This window comes from Myripristis murdjan, chromosome 19 (genome assembly GCF_902150065.1).
Source record: "Myripristis murdjan chromosome 19, fMyrMur1.1, whole genome shotgun sequence".
Lineage (NCBI taxonomy): Eukaryota > Metazoa > Chordata > Actinopteri > Holocentriformes > Holocentridae > Myripristis > Myripristis murdjan.
The window spans coordinates 22,657,502-22,678,585 of NC_043998.1; the positions used below are offsets into that span (position 1 = coordinate 22,657,502).

The following is a 21,084-nucleotide window of genomic DNA, read 5'->3' on the forward strand; positions in this document are numbered from 1 at the left end:
AGACAGACAGACTGGCGGGTAGACCAACTCAGGTTATCTCCTTGGAAAGTTGCTGAAAGTCGGCGCCGTAAAAAGTATTGTCTTATATTATCTTGTTTTTCCTCATCACGCAGTAACAGTTTACTATCTGCTGCTTGTCCGTTATTAAATCAGTGCATGTTTTTTTTTTTTTTTTTTTTTAATCATATCTCCTTTACTGAGTCTGGTAAAGCAAATGCAAAGAAATAATAAAAGCATGTTCTGCGTCTTGTGCTAGTAAAGCAGCACAATCCATATCACAAAATGAAGTATATGCTAATCTTTCTTATCTCTCTGCTGAAATTTTTGTGGTTTTCAAAACTATAGAAAGTGAGTTTATCAAATTTTCAGCTGCTCAGCAATGAAAGATAGATAGATTGATAGAAAGATAGAAAGACAGTGATAGCAACGATAAGGGAAGTGGCCGGTGCTGCAAGACATTTTGTCCTTGAGCCAGAAAAAAACAATATTATTTCAGTTTTTGTATAGCGATAAATTGCCTCTTCCCTCACTGTCTCTGTTGGATCTTTGCTCTGATTAGCTGGCTTACTCGCCTCCATCGTGAAAAAGTGACTTTATTGTTCACGTCCCTTACAGGCCACCGTAGCTCAAGAGGAGGCGTAGTTTGTTAGGGTGGAGTCTGTGCCTGAGACTTGGCTAGTTTTCGGTTGCAGTTTCTCCTTGTCACCAGTAGAGGTCAGTAGGAGTCACATTAGCCGATGCCCCTTTAATTGAATTTAACTCTAATTCAATTAAATCAAATCAAATTAAATTAAAATGCTACTATAAAGTCTTAGAAAGACAGGCAGACAGAAAGAGAAAAGATGGGTTTCCAATAAATATTAGTTCTAGCAAATTATGACATATTAAATTTAAAAGCTGAATGCAAACTACAGATTTTGATAGTTCACTAAATTTCGACAAAAACCTTTAGAGGACTCACAAAAAATGTTTTAACGGCCCAGAAGTTCCATTATAAACAGCAACAGAAACACATTTACTGAATAATTAATCATGCTGGCTCGATGGGGGGGGCCAGACAAATGAATCAATCTCATTGCACAACTTTCGACATCCCGAAACGCCGTCTGGACGCCGCGACCTCCCGCAGATGTCATACCCAGTTTTGCTCTCGTGTCCAGGTGTCTGTCATGGCCATGTGGCCGTTAGTCTGGAACACTGAAAACTGTGTTTTTCTCTGTTTTGGTTGTGCAGATACTGTGAAATCTGCCAACACCAAAGAACAACAAATCCAACATATTCGCCTCAGCCCAGCTGTTGGAAACGCCTAATTTGCATGTTCTGTTTTGCGACGTTTGAGAAATCTGCTCGGGATTCACGTGACACTTGGACGGACGCTCGGCTGGAGAAGGCAGACGGGCGGGAAAGCAGATGGACAGCCAGCCAGGCAGACAGGAATAAATTGCTGGATCATAATTCCACATGAATATTTTTGTGGCGCTGCTGGGTAATAATTCCCTGCCCTGAATTTCGTCCATCCATGTAATGACGGAACGAGACAGCCGGACCGATTCTGGTGTTCACGTTTACTACAGTTTCTCCAAAGTCCCTCAGGCCCGAGTCTCAGATGACCCGTTTGCTGTGTCTTCCTCTGCTGCTTTCAGTTGTTTGCATGTTTATCCTCGCATGCATGCCTCGTGAAGTCTCTCTGGACCAGCGGAGCGACTTGTGTCTCTGTGTCTTTGAGTCTCGCTGCCTCCATGATGAGCTCTAACAAGAGAAGATGTTTTCTCAGCGGTGTGTTGTCTCAAGCCCCATCAAAACGGCCCGCATTGCTCAGCATGTGTGTGTGTGTGTCTACGTGCTACCATGGCATCCGCATAAGGGTCAGACAGTTGCCTGGCAACAGTTATCGTTGGTCACATGAAAGTTTAGCCGTCGGTACATACGTTCTGTCTCGCTCTTTGTCTGTCTCGCTCGCTGTCAGGCTCCTCTTTCTCTTTCACTTACTGTCAGTGTCTCTCGCTCTCTCTCTCTCTCCCTCTATCACGTCCGTTCTCTTTCATTTCCGTTTCAGCTGAATCAGTGTCACTGGCATGGAAAATGGTGCATAAACTGAAACGTATGGAAGGCTCAGCACATCAGGTTGTCAACATTAGTAGCTCAGGTCACAGCGGCCTCAGTCTGTAACTAAAATGTACAGGAAGACAAGGTTAAAGCTGCCGCCTGATGATGAAGAGGAGGAGGAGGAGGAGGAGGGCAGATCAAGAGAAAAGGAGGTGCAACACTCAACCCACAAAAATGTCTGTAGACTTTAAAGGTGACAAAAGACTCAAAGGTCTTTGCTGAAACCGCTAAGTGGAAGGTGCAACGAACATAAGTGGACCATATGTAAAAAAAAAAAAACAAAAAAAAACCCAGACACACTGCAAAAAGTCAAAATCTTACCAAGATTATTTGTCTTATTTCAAGTAAAAATGTCTTATTTCTAGTCAAAATATCTCATTACACTTAAAATAAGACATGATCAGCTCAGAAATAACTTGTTTTTAGACATTTTCACTTGTTTCAAGTGAAAATTTACTTGAAACAAGAAACAAATTTTGCCAATGGAACAAGCAAAGTTTTACTTCTTCAGTGTCACAAGTAAAACTTTGCTTGTTCCATTGGCAAAATTTGTTATAAGTAATAAGACATTTTTACTTGAAATAAGACAAATAATCTTGGTAAGAGTTTGACTTTTTGCAGTGCAAGTGTGTGATGAAAGTCTGCTTTTGTAGAATAGCTCTACTTATTTATAAAACATCACGTTGCAGCCGTGACCTCTTGTGGCCCGTGTGGCTGAAATGTCATGTTTTATGAACAGAGCTGCACGTACTTTTCAGAACAAGTGGCGTTCCTGCTTTTTTTTTTACTACTTTTTTATGCTTAATTTCTATGATTAATAGAACAGAACTTGAAGTATTACAGAGCTTTATTGTACCCACAAGGTGAGCACATTAAAAGCCATAATTATGAAAGATGATACAGTCGAGCATTAAAAGCATTTAAAAGACACCGTTAACATTCAGTGATCATCTCGAGGTAAAGAGGCCTGTTGCATCTGGGATGAAGGATTTCTTATAGATGGTCCTGCTGGCTGTTGGCATCCTGCAGAGAGAACCATTTCTATTTTACATAGGGCTCAAAATTTACTTTAAAAGTGAATCATATTTCAAACTAGTGTCCAATAAAGGTCCATCTGCATCAAAAAGGTTGCATTTTCAATATGACCATTAAAGCTAGACATGTTTTTTTGGTGTTTTCATGGTCTGAACAAATATTTCAATATAAAGACAAGGGCATATTATGGGCAAAAAGACTCACTTATATAATTTCCTGCTCCCTATACAGTACTGACTGACTGATTGCATTTCTTTAGCAATGGTATCAGCATTGTGGGCAGATTGCTGTACTGTATACTGTAGATGGATTTTTTTTTTTTTTTTTTTTTAGGATTATGTGTAGCTGTTACACTAAACAAGCCTGCTTTACTTGTCTAGTGTAAGATTTGCCTGCGATTGGCCTTGCGATTTGATAAAGGAAAGCATTTCTATTGAAAGCAGCTACATCAGGCGAGTGATGACATTTCTCTTTTTATTCTTTTTTGTTCTGCATTACTCAGCCTTTTGAGCTCTGTGCTAGAGGGCTTCTGAAAATTTCAATATGCAGAACTTTGTCTGGGCACGATTTGGGATTCGTGACCTGCAAAGGTATGCAAAGACTAATTTCTCTTGTCCCTTTTTTGTATGTGATGCTTTGGAGATCGGCGTAAATCTCTATCAGTTTTTGAACAGAATGTCTCCCTGATGCTTTGAAATCGTGCACACGCTTTTGGGATGTGAACGTCCGTATCCATCATCCATCGTCACAGTCGGAGCACAATCTGTCCTGTCAGCTCTGCCTGTATCTGCTTCTCGTTGTCTCACTCTGTTAGTATGCCTCTCTTTCCCTCTCTCCCTCTCTTTCTTTCTTTCTGTGCGGCTCGTTTTCCCTCAGTCGCTCTCTCTCTGACTCATTGTGTCTCGCTGACCTGCAGCTTGCCTCCGAGTTTCAACTAAGACCTCTATTTCAGAGTGTCATCGTTTCTCGAGGAGTTGGCCACTTTTACATTTCAGCAAGCATTCAATTGAGTCTCGGCAGTGGCACACACACACACACACACACCCACACACACATACACAGACAAATTGAGTCTGTTGAATCTTCCATTGTCGGCATTCACTCCAGAACCATATACGCTTTCAGTCATTTCGTACTGCGGATGTTTTATATGATGTTCCACTGCCAGTAAAGCTGATATTCTGCAGACTCTCATACAAGCAAAATGCATCTCTTACTTTTTTGCTTCTTGGTAGCTGGAACTTGGTCATGTTGTATTGATCCGTTCATCCATTTGTGCATCTGTTTAACGCGTTACTCCGATGCAGCAAATCTCGAAATCGACAGGACAGATTCCTATGACATTTGATGAGCACGTCCATGCTCCTCAGAGGATGAACCCTGTCCATTTTGGTGACCTCGTGGCCTTTCCTCGTGCGCCAGAATGTCAACTTTTCACAGAAGATAAAACAGAATCAGCGGATTGCCGATTGCTCGGCAGAAACATTTGATTTTTACACACCATCAGATCTAAATGTAATGGATGGTTTGCCAAGTCATTTGCTGAACGTGCTCATGCTCCCCAGAAAATGAACCCTACCTTGTTTGGTGCCACCATCACCCTTATCTCAAAATGTCAAATGTGATGTCTCACAATATATTGGACAGATTGCCGTGAAATTTTATCGATCTAACTTTCTTTCTACTACTGCTATACCTCTACTACTACTGCTAATGTGACCATTAGTACTATGACTGTTAGGAGGACTGCAAAAAAAAAACAACAACAACAGATCATTTAGTTTCACCCTCTAGTGTTAAAATCTTGTTTTTCTTCAAACAAGGTAAAATAAAAAACTTAATTCAACAATTTTCTTGAATTAAGGGTGATCGACATCATTCTGTTTCATTTGTTTACAAGGAAATTCTGGAAAACAGTGATATTGAATTGGATACAGTTGGGATTATTACGAAGAAAAATGTGTTTTTAAGACTGAATATATAAGATGAAATGACTTGTTACGATGCATATGTTTTGGAGTTTACTTCACATTATTACTGCTGCTATTGTTACCATATTAAGGCTACTTTAATTACTGCATTCTTTCAGTTAAGTACACTACTTAAACTGTCTGAACTACCACAACCATTACTACTATTGCAAGTGCTGCTGCTACTAGTACTACCCTAATTTTTTACCACCAATCTAAACATGAGTTTCATCCAAATCCTAACCCTCATCCTAAACCTGAATCCCAAATAAACTCCACACAGAGGAACTATGAGGACTATCAAAATATTCTCACTTTGGGGCATTTCTTTCATCCTTAGATCCTTGTGAAGAAATTTGGTACAGCATACTGAAAAAAAAACAAAAACAAAAAAACATCTTAACAATATACTGTTGATTCTTAAATGCATCTTACAAGAAGTCGTGCTTACAAGAAGTGAGAAAAAAAATCTGCCTCTGGAGTGAGATAACCTCTGTTGAGTCTTGATGGCTTGGACGTTTTTGTTGTCGTGCACTCTTAAAGAGAAGAAGCGCACACACACACACACACACACACACACACACACACTGAACATCACAGTGTTGACTTTGGACGTAGAGATGGAGAAAACGGGACACAAAAGGCGAAAGAGGAGTTTGAATCCGAGACAATGCGCGACCCCAACATGAGCAACGGCCCTTCAGGCACAGCAGGGCCGAGCTTTGTCCAGCTGGCACACCCTTCACCCGGCCGAACCAGGCGGCCGATGTGTGTGAGAAACAGCTCGTAATTTGTGGATGTTGGTGTCAGAGGAAAATTACTTGTTGCCACTGGTTTATTGGCTGCTAAGACAGTAGTTGCTGGAGAGTTACCAAGTGGCTGACTTCAGCTCTGTCTCATCGCTTTCTTTTTCTGACTCGATGATTCAAGGGTCACACACTGCAAAAAAAATCTCCATCTTAACGAGTCACTCGGTCTCATACTCTGCCTTAAAAATCTTGTTTTTTTTAAAAATACCTCCTGAACTGAGCATGAGCTGAGTTGGCAGCAGAGCCATGTGGATATTTACAGGAAAGTATTATCGTAAATGCTAAATAAAAGTAGTCAGACACCGTTTGCAACCATTTTGAAGTGGTTAGTGTTAGATATGTTTGAGTGTGGTGTATGTTCACCGTTTCCAAAAATGACATAATGGCTTTTTGACCCATTGGACTGCATTGAGGACGCTGCAGCAGAGGATTTTTCCTCACTAAATCTAGTGATTGTGAGTTCAACACTGAATATGACACTCAATTATGTTAAAATAGAGACGTTTTCAGTGTTCTCCTGTGCCCACCTGTCTTCCTACCTCTTCCTCTCGCCCTCAGTCATTTGTCAAGCCACCAGTTCCTTTCAATCTTCCTCCTCCCTCCTCCGTCCATCATGCTAATTTGCCGCCCTTTTCTCTGACCCCGTCCTCCAAACGGTCATCATTGACTGACAGCGGCCTGTAAAGGCCCATTAGCTCCTGTGCCGCTGATAATGTCAGCAATCAGCGCCTTACCACTGCCCCGCTAACGATTATAAATGAGGGCTGTCAAAAAAAGCCCTCAGGTGATTTATTTTGCACACATCATACTATTTTCCAATTGCGTTTTGCTCGTCTACAAATCCCATAAACCGCTGACATTCGGATGCCGATTTTGATTCTTGCGGTAAACATATCGGCAGGAGTACCTCAGAGATGTAGTGTTGTGGAAAAGATTGAACCAAGTTTCCCCAGTTGCCATACACACCAGTGCACAAAAGTGAATAAGGGAGGCAGGAATAGAAATCCCAGAAAACACAATTGAGGTTTCTCTGCCCAGAGATGATGCAGCAGATACTTTTCACACTTTGCCGCTGTGAAGAATGCAGTCATTTTTAAAAAAAAAAAAAAAGTGCTTACTGCTGTGGTTTTGCTCTGCTCATTGCTGTGAGTGGGAAAAATCTGAAGCAATTTGAAAGTCTTAAACATTGTCGCTGCTCACAGTCCGTGAGGCTCTGTGAATCCTGTCTCCACATGTCCAGCGTCATGAAATGTGTTGATCCAATGTGGATTTAAAAATTCATGAGGTGGTTTTCCACCTTAAAGCCAGCTGTTAAGTCCAGTTAACCACAGGAGTCATTATTTAATCAGAGGACCCCTGGGGAACATGGGATTGTCTTAACAACGATATTCGATAACAGTCTGACTCGTCATGAAAAAGAAAATACAGTTACCCATTTGCCGAAACATATGAAAGAAGAAAACGGTGGCATTTTCAGTGGACAAACTGCAACTTGAGGAGTTGTTGTGCTCCCAGTTCTTCTGTGTCTGGCAAACAAAATCCTGCTGCCACTGACCTCAGCAGGTTTGGGTACAAATGTGAAAGCCTTTATGAAATGTGATTGTGAAGTTTTAAACGGCCACACGCCGAAAATCGGTGTCAAGATGTGCAAGAGGGAATTGAACAGTCGATTCACATCGTAAATCACCACAAACACGCTGTCACGACTACACCAAGTCCTCTTTCATGCATGTTATTACCTCCACCTTCACGGGAATAAAGAAGTCATCTGGCCGTGAAAAAGTTCTGGACTGACTCATCGCTTTCGTCACACCGCTTCGCTCTGTCGGCTTGTTGCTGTGAAATATTTTGTGGAGAGGTTTAGATTTCTGTTTTCTGATCCAACACGGCCGTGCATCAGCCAGCGCTCTCGCCGTCATCAAGGCGAGCGCGCTCTATTTCAGGCGGTGGATATGACACGCTGCCGCGTTAGTGCAGGACTCATTTGTAGCCACGTGTTTATTGCAATAGATCGCTCAAAGCTGCACCGCATGTTATTTATTATTTAGATGAGGAGGCGACGGCTGCTGAAGCGGCTCGTGTGTGTGTGAGGTGATGAAAGGCGACAGGTGGAAATTGAGGGTGTGTGTAATGTCTAATGTGTTAAGTTGGCATGTATTAGTGTGTGTGTGTGAGAGAGAGAGAGAGAGAGAGAGAACATGGCAGCATGTCTTCATGCACACATGTGCCTCTATGCAGTATGGGAAATAAACATCCAGCCACCAGCCAAATATTTGCTTTGTTGTCAGTCTGGTCTGAACAGCAGATTTGGAGCACGAAACGAGAGAAACGCTGGCGAATTATGGAATTAATCAGCCGAGGTGAAAAGATGAAAAATTGTCTCTTGTGTGTCGTGTTTGTGCACATGTGCATGCATGCACACAGAAAAGAACATTAAACATTAACTCTTACCTTTCTTAAAGGTATAATATGTGATTTTATGGAAATTTAGCACCATCTAGTGGCTGTTCTCATCCATGTCTATATACAGACTGAAGAGTCTGGGAGTTATAAGATAAATATTTTACAGCATAATGCAAGTTAGGTTTACACATCAGGCTATCAATTTGAAACGTTTAAATCTAGAAGTCATATCAGGTCAAGCAACAGCGATAGGAAAGAACTTTTTAGGCCACAAAAAGTAGTAACGCTCTGCCATCAGCAGCACACAGTAGCTTTAAGCATTTTGTTAGACAGGTATTTATATGACGGGTGAGAACAAATAAGAAAGCGGGGTTTGGGCTCCTCAAACAAAACAAAGTTGCCGGACTGACTTGACTGTTTTTTAGAGCAGCAAGTAAATTGTCACATATTGTACCTTTTAACAATCATGAATTATATTATGCATCGCTCTCTGGGAAAACAGCACTTGTTACTCTACTTTGTTGTCACAGATGACAGTTTATATAATGCACAGTTTGAATTTCATAATAAAATTCTCATTCTTTCATGCAAAGAAAATGTCAGTCAATAGGAACAAAGTATTTAAGATTCATGTTCAGAGAAAAATCTTGTTTTTCTTAAAACAAAGTGAAATACAGCTGAGATACAGCCGCACTTTCTAATGCAGTTTGCACCGACTTCAAAAGTTTTTCCAAGAACAAGAAAACTGCAGAGACGAGTTGACTGGAAGCATTTGCTATCAAGTGACGTTGGTTTTCACTTGTTTTTTTTTTAAGAAACACAAGATTTGAACACTGAAGATGAGGCCAAATGGCTTACATTTCTCTTTTGCTACTCCCCATCTGTCCCCTTTTCATGATTACAGTGACAGAGATGAAATAATAAACAATGACAATATGAATCCATCACGATACAGATGGGATTATAATGTCTAACAGGAGCAATAGCCTGTTTGATGAATCGGTAACTGCAGTATGATGGCTTACATTACTTTGTTACAGGAAAAAGTAAATATAATCAGAATAAGGCGTCACTTTTGATGAGTTGATGCTGGCAGAGCGGAGAGAAAAGGCGGAGATGTGCAAGTTCAAGTCCAGGGTCAGAGCAGCGGGACAGCGGAGTGGAGACGATTTAAGATCAATGGAACCGAGAGGCGGAATGGAACAGGGTTATTTCAGGCTTTCTGAGGTAGAAATCACAATCAAACGCAGACAGACGGAGGAAGGAGGAGAACAGAGGAGCTAGGGGAGTCTGATTGCCAGGCCATAGAGATGAGAGACAGTGTGTGTGTGTGTGTGTAAGAGGCAGCGAGAGTGTGTGTATGCGTGTCAGAGAGAGAGAGTGGGAGAAGAAAGTAGAGGAAAAAGTGAAGGTCGAGATGGATGTGAATGTGATTAAGATGGACAGATTACAGGATTTAAGAATCAAGTTTCATTCCCAAACACCTTTTTTTTTCAGCTTTTTTTTTTTTCTTGAATGCAAAAAGTGTTTAAGCTGCAAAGCAAATTGCCTCCGTGAGGACACTGAAGTTCTTATCTTATCCTCTCTCATCCTATATTTTACAAGCAAAAGGCTCAAGATCGCTTTAACTTTGAAATTTAAATAATATTCTGTGGCGAGTTTTACTTTAACGGTGGCTTTTATTTTGTTTTGAGTATGTGTGATGTTTTATGAATGATGGTCTTCTCATTTTTAGAGCTGTGTGTGTGTGTGTGTCTCCCTCCAATGTCAGCTGGATCAGTGGGAGTCGCTAATCACCTCACCCACGTTTCCACCCACCTGTCAATCAAAGTAGCAGCCCTCACCACTTAATTGTGTGTGGAGGAGACTTACAAATAAGCTCTTGTGTGTTTGTGTGTGTGTGTGTGTGTGCCTGTCTTCCCCACCCACTCTGAATCTGTAGCGCATTCCAAACCAGACAAGTTTCTAAATGCTGCCTTTACAGTCATATCAATTTTACCCCGTATATGAGCTGCCAACCGGGGACACACTCTGCCTCAGCCTCTGAGTCGTAATTACAATTTCTTACCTTCCTTTCCCTTCAAAAATGTCGCTGACATTCGGGGTCACCGGCTTGCAGAGTTCTCCAGTGCAGCTTTATTACATTTTTGAGCTGTGGGTGAAACTCACTCCCAGGATCACAGTTAGCTATAGGCGCGCTCCGTCTGGATGTTTAAAAGGAGCGTGGGCCGAGCTGCTGGCTCTTACGTGAATTGTGTGACTGTAGCTGTGAAAATCAAACAATCAGTGAACCGTTAAGTTGTGTTTCTGTAAGCAATCCAAAGACAGTTTCACCATGATTCAGCTATAATATCCACTCAGCGTCCACTTTATCAGCTCCACCTGTACAATCTAATGCAGTCTGATGCAACGTAAATTCTACCTTTTAACAAAGTTTATAATGTTCAGTTTGTGTTGACATTGTGGAGAATGTGTCACTTTAATTCTGTGTTTATTATTGAGGTTGTAGTTTGCAGAGGTCTTGTACTGGACTACATTATACTGAGAGGTGTTTCTAATTTTTTGTCCTCCCTGGTTTTATACAATAGGGGGGGGGGGGGGGGGGGGGGGGGGGGGGGCAGAATAGTGGAAACAGCTGTCAGTAAAATGCAGTCCAGTCCAACAGCAGCACTAACTATGAGCTCAATGCCAAACATAGAAGTGAATGAACACCTCTGTTACTGTGACAACAAGGAAACCTGAGCATTATAGGCAGCAGGAGAGGAAACTATATGGCACAGCAGTTGAATTGGATTCGATTGTGCATGTGAACCTAATAAAGTGAGTGGATGCTGTGGTGTACCCACTCATTCTGGAGGTCAAGATATCCAACTTGGGTCTAAAATGCAGCTGAAAGTGTGACTAAGTTGACCGCATGCATGGTGTTATCTTACAGGTTGTCTGTTCAGTCAGTTATTTATGTCTCTGGCTCATTTCACTGCCAACAATGTAAATTTCGAAGGCTGCATTTTATTTCGCTTTTCATTTTGGTTTCATGCAAAAACGTCTTACTTATTCAGTGATAATTTTAGACAGATGATCAAAGAGGCAGCGGATTGGTTTCATGCAAAAAAAAAAAAAAAAAAAAATGCACCAGGCCTTCCAGTGGAGCTTCATGGTTGTGTTTTCTATACCAACCCATCCATTATTTTTTTTTTTTTAGTTTTATTTTATTTTTTTTATTTTGAACATGTTGTATAAAGGACAACAGACAATGCAACAACAGGGCAACAGAAGAAAAGTACAAAAAGAAAGAAATAAATTCAATGCTATTTCCTAGTGGCCAGCACATGTTCAAAAGGGAGTAGGAAGAAGTTAAAAACTTCTATGATCCCACCCCTTGAGTTCCTACATATTACATATATATTGTATTATACTCTAGTAATTATCATTAATATTATATTATTAATCTATGAAAATATAGAAAAATATAGAATTTGTGTAATTAACATCAATATTATATTATTAATATACCTACCTGAAGGTTTCAACTAATTTGAAGCTCGGTGTTGACATTCACTCTGCTTCCTGATGGTCATGAAACTTTCAGCCAAGGCTATGCTGGTTTCTTTTCAAAAAGCCTGTGACAATGTCCAAACAGTAGCTTACAATGCAAGCTGTGCCTGACAATAAATAAAGAACTCAGGCTTGTAGGATATTTGCCAAACACACTGTGTAGGCTGTACAACATGGTAGCAAATAAAAAGTGGGGCTTGTGTGTCCTTGTAAGGCAATCAATACATTCAGCACATGGCAAACCGCCTAAGCGTCTTGCTTGCTGTGACTGAACAACGAAAAGCACGCAAAGTAATGAATGAATGAATGAATGTATTCAGTGGACATTGCGGGTCAGTAATACAAATGTGTGTAGTTATGGTTGATGCAGACATACCTACAAGTGCATAGAAGTGTGTGTGATAGTGCTCAAATAGATCGATGTCCAATATCCAATTCGTCCAACAATGACAAAAACAGGTTGCACTGAAGATTTTCCGTAACTGAAATATGTGATATTTACTGAAAAAAAAAGTTTTGCGCTGTAGAGCCTTTGTCAGTGTCTGGCTGTGGGTTGCAGCCTTGTAGAAAATGAGCAGAAGCAGTTTGAGATGGAGTGCGTATTTGAGTTTTCACACGTTAAGGTGTACAGCTATTCACCCGGTTCTGTTGTGTAAGGTCCTGCGCTGTTTGGATATAATGCGTCATTCTGCGTGACTCATCGGACCTCCTATGCATTCTCATTGGTGAAGTCTCAATATGATGCATCCTTGGTGTGAATCATTTTTATCCGTTTGTTTGTTATTGTTAGATTGTTTGGCTCCCCATTAATGGTAGTATAACAGTAGCTACTCTTTCTGGTGTCTGCATATGGTGTTTTTTAATATTGTTGTGGGAGAACTTTGCTTGCACATGTTGATATTTCAAGTTCAAGCTCGAAGTTTAGGTTGATTTAGAGCCCCAAATCACTGTGTGCAGGCCCACAAGTTTACAACAAATTGTTTGTAGGTGCAAGACAAACAGCAGTGCCGTTTCCAACACGCTCAGTAGATTAGCGCGGTAGAATAATTGTCCCAACTGCTGCAACGGCGGCCCAAAATCCCCACCAGGATCATAAAACATTCATTGTACAGTTTATCTTCGGCAGCAAGGCCCGTCTGTGTCATTCTGGTTTCTCCGAGAAACACTGTAGTCTGTTTATTGCTCTGGCGCTCATTTTCTAGGAAGGGACATTCAGCAGCAATCAGTGACAATAACAATGGACGAATGAATGCACTTCCTGGTTATTGCACTTGTATGAAGTCCTTGTCATTACAGGCACTTACAAACAGACACACATAAGCAAGCGCGGCTACATTTGCACGTACATGCACCAACTCTTAGCACTCACACAGAATCACACCACCCTGATTATTCACTCTTATTCACCCCTTTCTCTTTGAAGTAGGTTTAATTGTATGGTGAGCGGTTTTCTAATTGATTACAGTGGATGCTCTACGTTGTTTACATCTAACTAGTTTATCTGCAAGGATGTCTTTGATGTTCTCTTTTTTCTTTTTTTTACTAATATGTTTGCTGAGCTACTTTTATTTTGCCCTATACCCAGTGGGAACTATTTGGAAAAAGCAAGGATTGCTTGAGTCATCAAAGTTGCAAGGAGTGGTGTGACACCTGAATTTATATTATATAATTATACTCATGCATATTCCTACATACACCATGCAACTTTTGAGAAAGTGTGTGGCACTAAAGTGGGTTAGGGATGTGCTTAATTTTTGAGGCCAGTACCAGTAGCTGTATCTCTGTCATTCCATCCATAAAAACCCATACTGATGACGATATATAATTTTGGAAGAACTGTAATACAAATGCAGGTACCAAGCAGGTCGAACTTTTAAGACAGTACGATCATTTTTTCCCCCTTTTTTTTAGCAAAAGACTATATTAGTTCTACTCTGTATCTAATTACTACGAGAAAAAAGGTCACACTAGTGCCAATTTCACAAAATCAAAAGTAAAAAAGCAATATTGCACTGATACAGATATTGCTTTTAAAAGCTGATATTGGCCAGTACCAAATCTGACAATATACCAGACACACTATATGGACAAAAGTACTGGGTCTCACCTCTTAATGACTGAATTCAGGTGTTTCATTCAGTCCCATTGCCACAGGTGTATAAACTCCAGCAGCTAGCCATACAAAGTCTGCCTTTACAAACATCAGTGAAAGAACGTCTGGTTCTAAAGAGCTCACTGAGTTCCAGCGTGCTGCTGTAATAGTGATGTAACAGGAAGCCACCGCTGCAACAAGTCAGCTGGTGAAGCTTCTTCCCTCCTAGATATTCCACCATCAGCTGGAAGTGGGATTATTGCAAAGTGGAAGCGTTTAGGAACCACAGCAACTCAGCCAACCGAAGCACGCCGCCGCCAATCAGGCTTCTCTATGTGGCGGTCTGATGGACGAGTCTGGGTTTGGGGAACGCCAGGAGAACGTTCCCTGCCTCCAGGAGAACGTTCCCTGCCTGACTGCATTGTGCTGACTGTGCAGTTTGCTGGAGGAGGGGTCACGCTGTGGGCTGGTGTTTCTGGGCTCGGCCTCGGCCCCTCAGCTCCACTGAAGGGAAATCTGAACGCTTCAGCTCACCGACACATTTTGGACAATTCTCTGCTTCCAGCTCTGTGGGACCAGTTTGGGGAAGGAAGGCCCTTTCCTGTCCCAGCATGACTGAGCCCCAGTGCACAGAGCAGCTCCATAAAGGCGTGGCCGGCTGAGTTTGGGGTGGAAGAACTTGAGCGGCCCGCACAGAGCCCCGACCTCAACCCCATCCAACACCTTTGGTATCAACTAGAATGGAGACTGTGAGCTGGTCCCTCTGGTCCAACATCAGAGTCTGAGCTCACAAAGGCTCTTCTGGATGAAAAATTCCCACAGACACACTCCAACATCTGGTAGAAAGCCTTCCTAGAAGAGTGGAAGCTGTTCTCGCTGCAAAGGGGCAAACAACTCCATGTTAATGCCTGTGGATTTAGAATGGGAGGTCAGAAAAGCTCCTGTAGGTGTGATGTGTAGGAGGTCCATATAGTGTACCTGTGTGAAGAGACACTTGACTGCCGTTCCAGATGTAATTGGTCTTGTGTGCATGGATGGATGAGTACTGGGATTTACATCTACGATTATCTGAACTGGAAAATTAGATTTTCCATGTTGCTGTGCATGTGTGTGTGTGCCTTGGTGATATGCGTGTTCACATCAGCGTATAGCTGGACTGTTAATCACAGTGAAATCTAAATCACAGTATTGACAGTTTCCACATCGCAGATCTTTTCATCGGTGTGGAAAAGTGGTCCAAAAGCCCTCCTGCGTGTGCTTTTCCGGTTTCGCTCAGGGACCCTGGGATTCCTGGCCTACACATCAGTTTACACTCTCAAATAAAATTAATGAAAAAAGGCCAATAGGATCCATTTTTTTAAGGTGTTACCCACTGTTTCTTGTGCACGACAATGTCAGTGGTGGCTATTCTGCACCAAATCAATAAGCAAGCCAGCACCATTTTGCTGAAATCAGTTTTACGTCATACAGTCATTATCAAAATTGCCTGTCAGGCGTAAAGATGTGCGTCTTCCTGGTTTGGTCGGCGAGTTCATTCGCCTTCACTGCCCTCATTCATTTATGGATTGGTCATGACTTTTTCTGCCTCATGACCACAGCCACAATATAGATGTTAATTTGCAAAAACACCATGAAATAACTGCATGCACTGCTTGACATGAAGTGCTTCCATAGTCCAATGGATTGATTGATGGGTTGTAAGAACATGGGTAACAGAAATGAACACAACTCTTAATATACTGTACATCCCAAAGCCCAGGCCTGCTCACTGTAGTAGGAAAACACACATATTTTGTGGTTGCGTGAGCCAGTGTGTGTGGGTGTCAAAGAGGGAGCGCACTTTCCATGCAAGTCCACATGGAGTGTGTACAGCAAACACACCGCTCTTTGTTGTCGTTAAGTGGGGAGCTCAAATGGAGTAAAATGGACTCAAGACTTATGACCTTTGATAACGCCCGTTCATCCAGGATGCAACCACAGAGCCCTGAACCGTTCGACCTTTACGCACCAGATAATTCTCAGTTTGCAGCCGCACGTTGAGAGCGGCTATGTGGAGACTCTGAGAGTGCAGTAATCGGGGTCAATCGCTTGAGTGTGAGAGTGTTTGCAACAGCGTGAGAAAAGATGGGTCGAAAGAAGGACAGAATAGAAAGAGGAGATGAATGGCGACAGGCTGCAGAGATGAACCGGGGTTAAGATGGGAGAAAAGTGGGGGGAAAATGTCTCGGTGATTGTTTTGGCAATTTTGACCCCCTGCCGTTTTCGAGATGTTCGTCCAAGGCCACGTGAATTGTGGTGCAGTTCACCTGGAAGAGGAGCACTGCTCGCATTTACAGACGTCTTAGAGCGCCACACACAGGCCAAACAAAGTCCACTAAAGGACCAAATGCTTTACTGTTTGAATGACCACCAGTCAGTCATTATAGCAAAATGAACTCCAACAGGGTGATACGAAGCTGGGCATACTTTATCCCACTTATTAAATGGTGACTTTTGAAAGAAAACAACAATTTGACACCAACTGTCGAATTTCAAGATACTTTAATAGCCCTCAAAACTCTAAAACAAGCAGTCTGTAGATTATATTTGATGCCAAGGCACATTAATAACATTTCATTTGGCCCACTTCATGTTACAGTCTACCTGCTTTATCGTTATTCTCGCTGTTTTCTCTTCTTTTTTTTTGGTAATGGCTCAGCCTCCAACCACGAATCAACCGTTTTATGTACCCTACACTGTTTAAACTGTTTATTTAACCATTTAACTGTACAATAATCTATATCTGTAGGTCTTCAGCAGTGCAATAGCCCCGTGTAAATAAGGTGTGCATAGGCATACTTTTTAAATATGCTCAATTTCTTATTTCTGTATTTGTTGTTGTAATATTTTGTAGGATTAATGCACATGATGAACATACTTTTTATTTAATTTGTACTGCTCATATTTTTATATATGTATTTGTATTTCTTTCAGTTTTCTTATAATTTAATTCAACTGCAGCTGACCCAAATTCCCCCTCAGGGGATCAATAAAGTCTTTCTGATTTCTGATTCTAAATCAAATCAAAGTGATATCCATGCTATAATGGCTTTGTGGCTGCAGTAGTAGAGGATGGGGACTTTCTGAGCGGACTGATGCATCAGACCTGCCTGCAGGCGAGCCCGCGAGCGGAGAGAGACGACGAGGCTCTCGGCGCTCACTAACAGCTGTGCATTCATTTGTTCATTCTTTCATTCGGCTGTGTGTCATGCCTTTCACGGCGCTTCGCTTTGTAGTCTGATGGTCGGGGAGTATCCCTCTGGATGGTGTAACATGCATACTGCCTATAAAGCACATAAAGCGCCGGCTCACTTGTATAAACAATTACCGATGCATCACATGATGTCTTGAACATCTCAGCCTCTCATGTCTGCCGGCAGTCTCCCACAGGAATAGAAACATAAAAATCTCCACCAATTAGTTATATAATTGCCCCAACTCGCTCATTATTCCTGTGGGTCAGATTTTGCCCGTCATTTGCAGCTGTGCGATGATGTGGTTTTATTTTTTCGGGAGTATTTTACATTTTTTATGTCAAGCAAATGTAACATTGTCTGTGCAAGGTCAAGCGGGAGGGGGAGTTTTGCATTAATTAGATTGTCTTGTGCCGTTAAATTGGTTTCCCATGACGATAAGAGAGATTGCAATATTGATAATTGGATAGAGACTTGAGACATTTTTTTATTCTAGATGAGACGTTAATTAGACTCAAGGCAGCCTGCACAGGCGTCTGATTTAATAATATAATTGGACTATTTATCTTGTAACTTTCACTTTGGTTTGAATGTGTGATTGTGTGCTGAGTGCAGTGCTTTACACAAATGATCACTGAGTAAAGGAAATGGCAGGTGATTGCATTGGCAGGTCCAGGTTTATTTAAAGCTTGATTGAATGGCAGATTTGAGGTTGTTTTTTTTTTGTTTTTTTTTTCCTGTGGTTGCTTTGACACCTGCCGTGTTTAGTCAAGTTGAATCGAGCTCTTTTGCCACAGCAGCTCATTCGAAGTGAGAAAGTTAATCACACCAGCGCTGCCAAGTGTGGGTTAAGTGTGGGTCTAACTCACACTTAAGTTTTTAAATCATGACGCCGCTCTTGTATCTCCAGTTTTCTGTGTCTGTACCGGGTTCTGCTGCAGGCGTGGCAGCCCAGTGTCAGAGGAAACCGTCTCTGCTGGTATCGCTTTGTTTTGTTTGCTGCACAGACAAAAAGAAAAGGACTTCAGGAAACATTAAAGTCCAGCTCATCATTGATACGACCTTGGTCAGTGCACTGTGCTGGCTGCTGGTTTTCTGCTGCATTCAGGTGCTATCGGAAAAAGCAGCACAACAGGCTGTTTTTGTCATTGTTTTTTTCCCTTTTTTGCACACCATTATTTTTTTCTTTTTCTCTACTCTTTGTCTTTCTTTCTTGCTACTTTTTCTTAGTATTTTCTTTTCATTGACTAATTTTAATATGGAATCTTATGCAGAGCAGCCAGCAAATACTCAGGAAGCAACCACTCTCAGAACAAAAAAACTGCCTAGTTTCAAATTAAACCACTTTTTTCATCAGCCGCCTGTTCATGATGAGTAGAAAACTTACCATGTGTGTCAGTAACATCACTGGCCCTTTTTTCCCCTGCCTTTCCAAGCCTCTGGTGCTCACAGTTCTGGCTTGATAACATGATCAACATGACGTGCTTTCTAACTACATCTGATCACGTGTATCGATATCAAGCATGTTAGGGAATCTTTTTTTCTTTAATGTCGTTCTCTTCTGTCGTGCAGACAAGATCGAGAACGGCGATGTGCACCAGAGGAGGAAAGGACCCCACTCCAGCAGCTCAGAGGGACAGGAAGCAGGGAGTAGACAACAGGAAGTGGCGAGGCAGGCGGCAAACAGCTGGAGACGCATCCTCCTCCTCATCCTGGCCATCACCATCCACAACATCCCAGGTGAGAACGAGCCTCTCGACTGAAGAGCTCCTAAATGACTGATGGTTTTATTTCCAGTTTAGGTTCATATCTGGATCTCGCATTGGGCTAAGTGTGGTTGTTTGTTTTGGAGAGGTTTTTTTTCCCAGCGCTAAAATTGCATTTCAAAAGCCACATGCACCTTGTGAGAAAAACAGGCAAAGCTCTGTGTTTCGTGGTTAAGAAAAGTAATCAGTAACCCTGAAATGTTGAATTATGTCACACTGGTTGCATTCCTTGTGTCGTTTGATCGATTATGCAAATGTAAGATGTGTCGCGAGCTGTGAACACGCATCGATCCGCTCACGTCAAAGCGCAGCCTCCTTAATTAACGTGAAAATGGAGTTTGAGATGTTTGAATGATTTTCCATGTCAGACTCGATTGGTTTCCATTTGCTCCATCAGGCCAAACGAAACAGCGACATCATTTTCATCGTGCGTGATGATTGCTCCAGGAAGTGCGGACGGGAAGCGAATTAGGGGCGCATGTAGAGCCGAGGAGGAGGAGGAGGAGGAGGAGGAGGAGGATAAATGGTGGAGGCTGCGTTAGCGGAGAGCTCTCAGCTGATTCAGTTTACAGTACGATGGGAAAGGGCATTTCATTAATGAGGATAATTGTTTACTGGTCACTGCATGCACAGTATTCCTCATAATTAAAACATATGCGTGCGGTGACGTCTTTGCATGCAAACACACACACACACATATTAACATGTATGCACACAGTGCAACAAATATTCATCCTAGCAAGTCATTTAGACCCAGATTCAGTGTTAAAATGTTGTTTTTCTGTTTTGTTTTTTGCTTTTTTATTTTTTTTTTTTAAAAAAAGGGGAAAAAAATCTGCTAATGAGATCAGATAAAATTTCCAATGCAAATTAATCTGTTTCTTGAATTTTCTTGAATCAAACATTTTCTTGGTGCTCGTCTGCAAACTGACCCGAGCCCAGCGGCCAAATCAGGCCTTATTGATTGATTGATTAATTGATTTGTGTGTCACATACCCTATAATATTACGGCTTAACGTTTAAATTCCCTCGCTAATCTGCCTCTTTGTGTGTTTATATCTGTGCACGTCTGCATGTCTGCGCATGATGTGACACGTTCATGTGTGCTTGCATCTGTACGCTTATTAAAAAGTTAAATTTGGGCTCGGGCCTCAAATTTCAGGGCGAATCAAGTCAAGCTTGATGCTAACCTCTGCTAGCGGGCTGATCTGCCGTATTCTGGCTTGTTTCAGTGTTTTCATACTTGTTCCCCAAAGAAATCCTGAAACAAGTTATTATTTTTTTGTTTTATCTCGTTTGAATAAAAAAACACTGAATTTCAGACTAGATAACTTATGACGGTGGAGATTTTTTTTACAGTTTGTGCACCAGAAAGAGCTCGTTAATGTCACCTCCTTCCCACCCAATCGCAACTTCAACCACCAAAACGCAAAACTAAGTAAGTAAAAAATGTCAGTCGAGCACAGAAATCATTAACTTGTGACTGAAATGCTGTCAGTTCTGTGATCGACCGAGTATCTCAGGTACAGATCGGTTAAAATAAATCAAGCCAAACCACGTGGAGGCCAGTGATGGATTGATCGTGCACAGCACCCGCATGGCACCCGCATGGCACGACATGACAAACTGGATTGACTTTGCATGACAGATCCACGGCTCCAGTGCAGCTCAGGGGAACAAGAGTCAGATCTAATAGCCGCCAGCGTTGAGCCCGCCCGGTAATTGACTTTCACACTTCAGAATGTTTTGTGGTTTGTTTCATTTGGGCTCGACTGTTGGAGATCTGAGCTTTTAGTTGCGCAAAATGTTCTTGTGGGCAGAGCTGCTCCTGAGGCAGAGGTAAAGTCATTATCTGAGCTGAAACTCAAGCAAAAGCAATAGTTTTCAGTTCAATGCAGTACAGTAGTTTTTAGATTGAAGGTCAATGAAACAGGCAACGACAGCAACTAGTAGGCTTGTCATTGACGCCTCGTTAATGCAAACTCAAAGTAGTCTGGATGTAGACCCACAGAAACTTGTAGCATATCCTAATACAATAATAAAAGTATGGCAAAAAAAAATATATAAAAGTTTTTGTTTGTCATGTTGATCATTTGCATCTTCACAAAATCCAAC

General features: G+C 41.7%; 1 protein-coding gene across 2 annotated transcripts in view; it reads left to right on the forward strand.

Annotated features, from left to right (window-relative positions):
- slc39a11 (solute carrier family 39, member 11) overlaps window positions 1–21,084 on the forward strand; it is a 152,483-nt gene that overhangs the window by 101,584 nt on the left and 29,815 nt on the right. For both annotated transcript variants that reach the window (XM_030077541.1, XM_030077542.1), the window contains exon 6: window positions 18,776–18,943. In XM_030077541.1, the coding sequence (XP_029933401.1) occupies window positions 18,776–18,943 (168 nt within the window). The remainder of the gene's footprint in view (window positions 1–18,775; window positions 18,944–21,084) is intronic.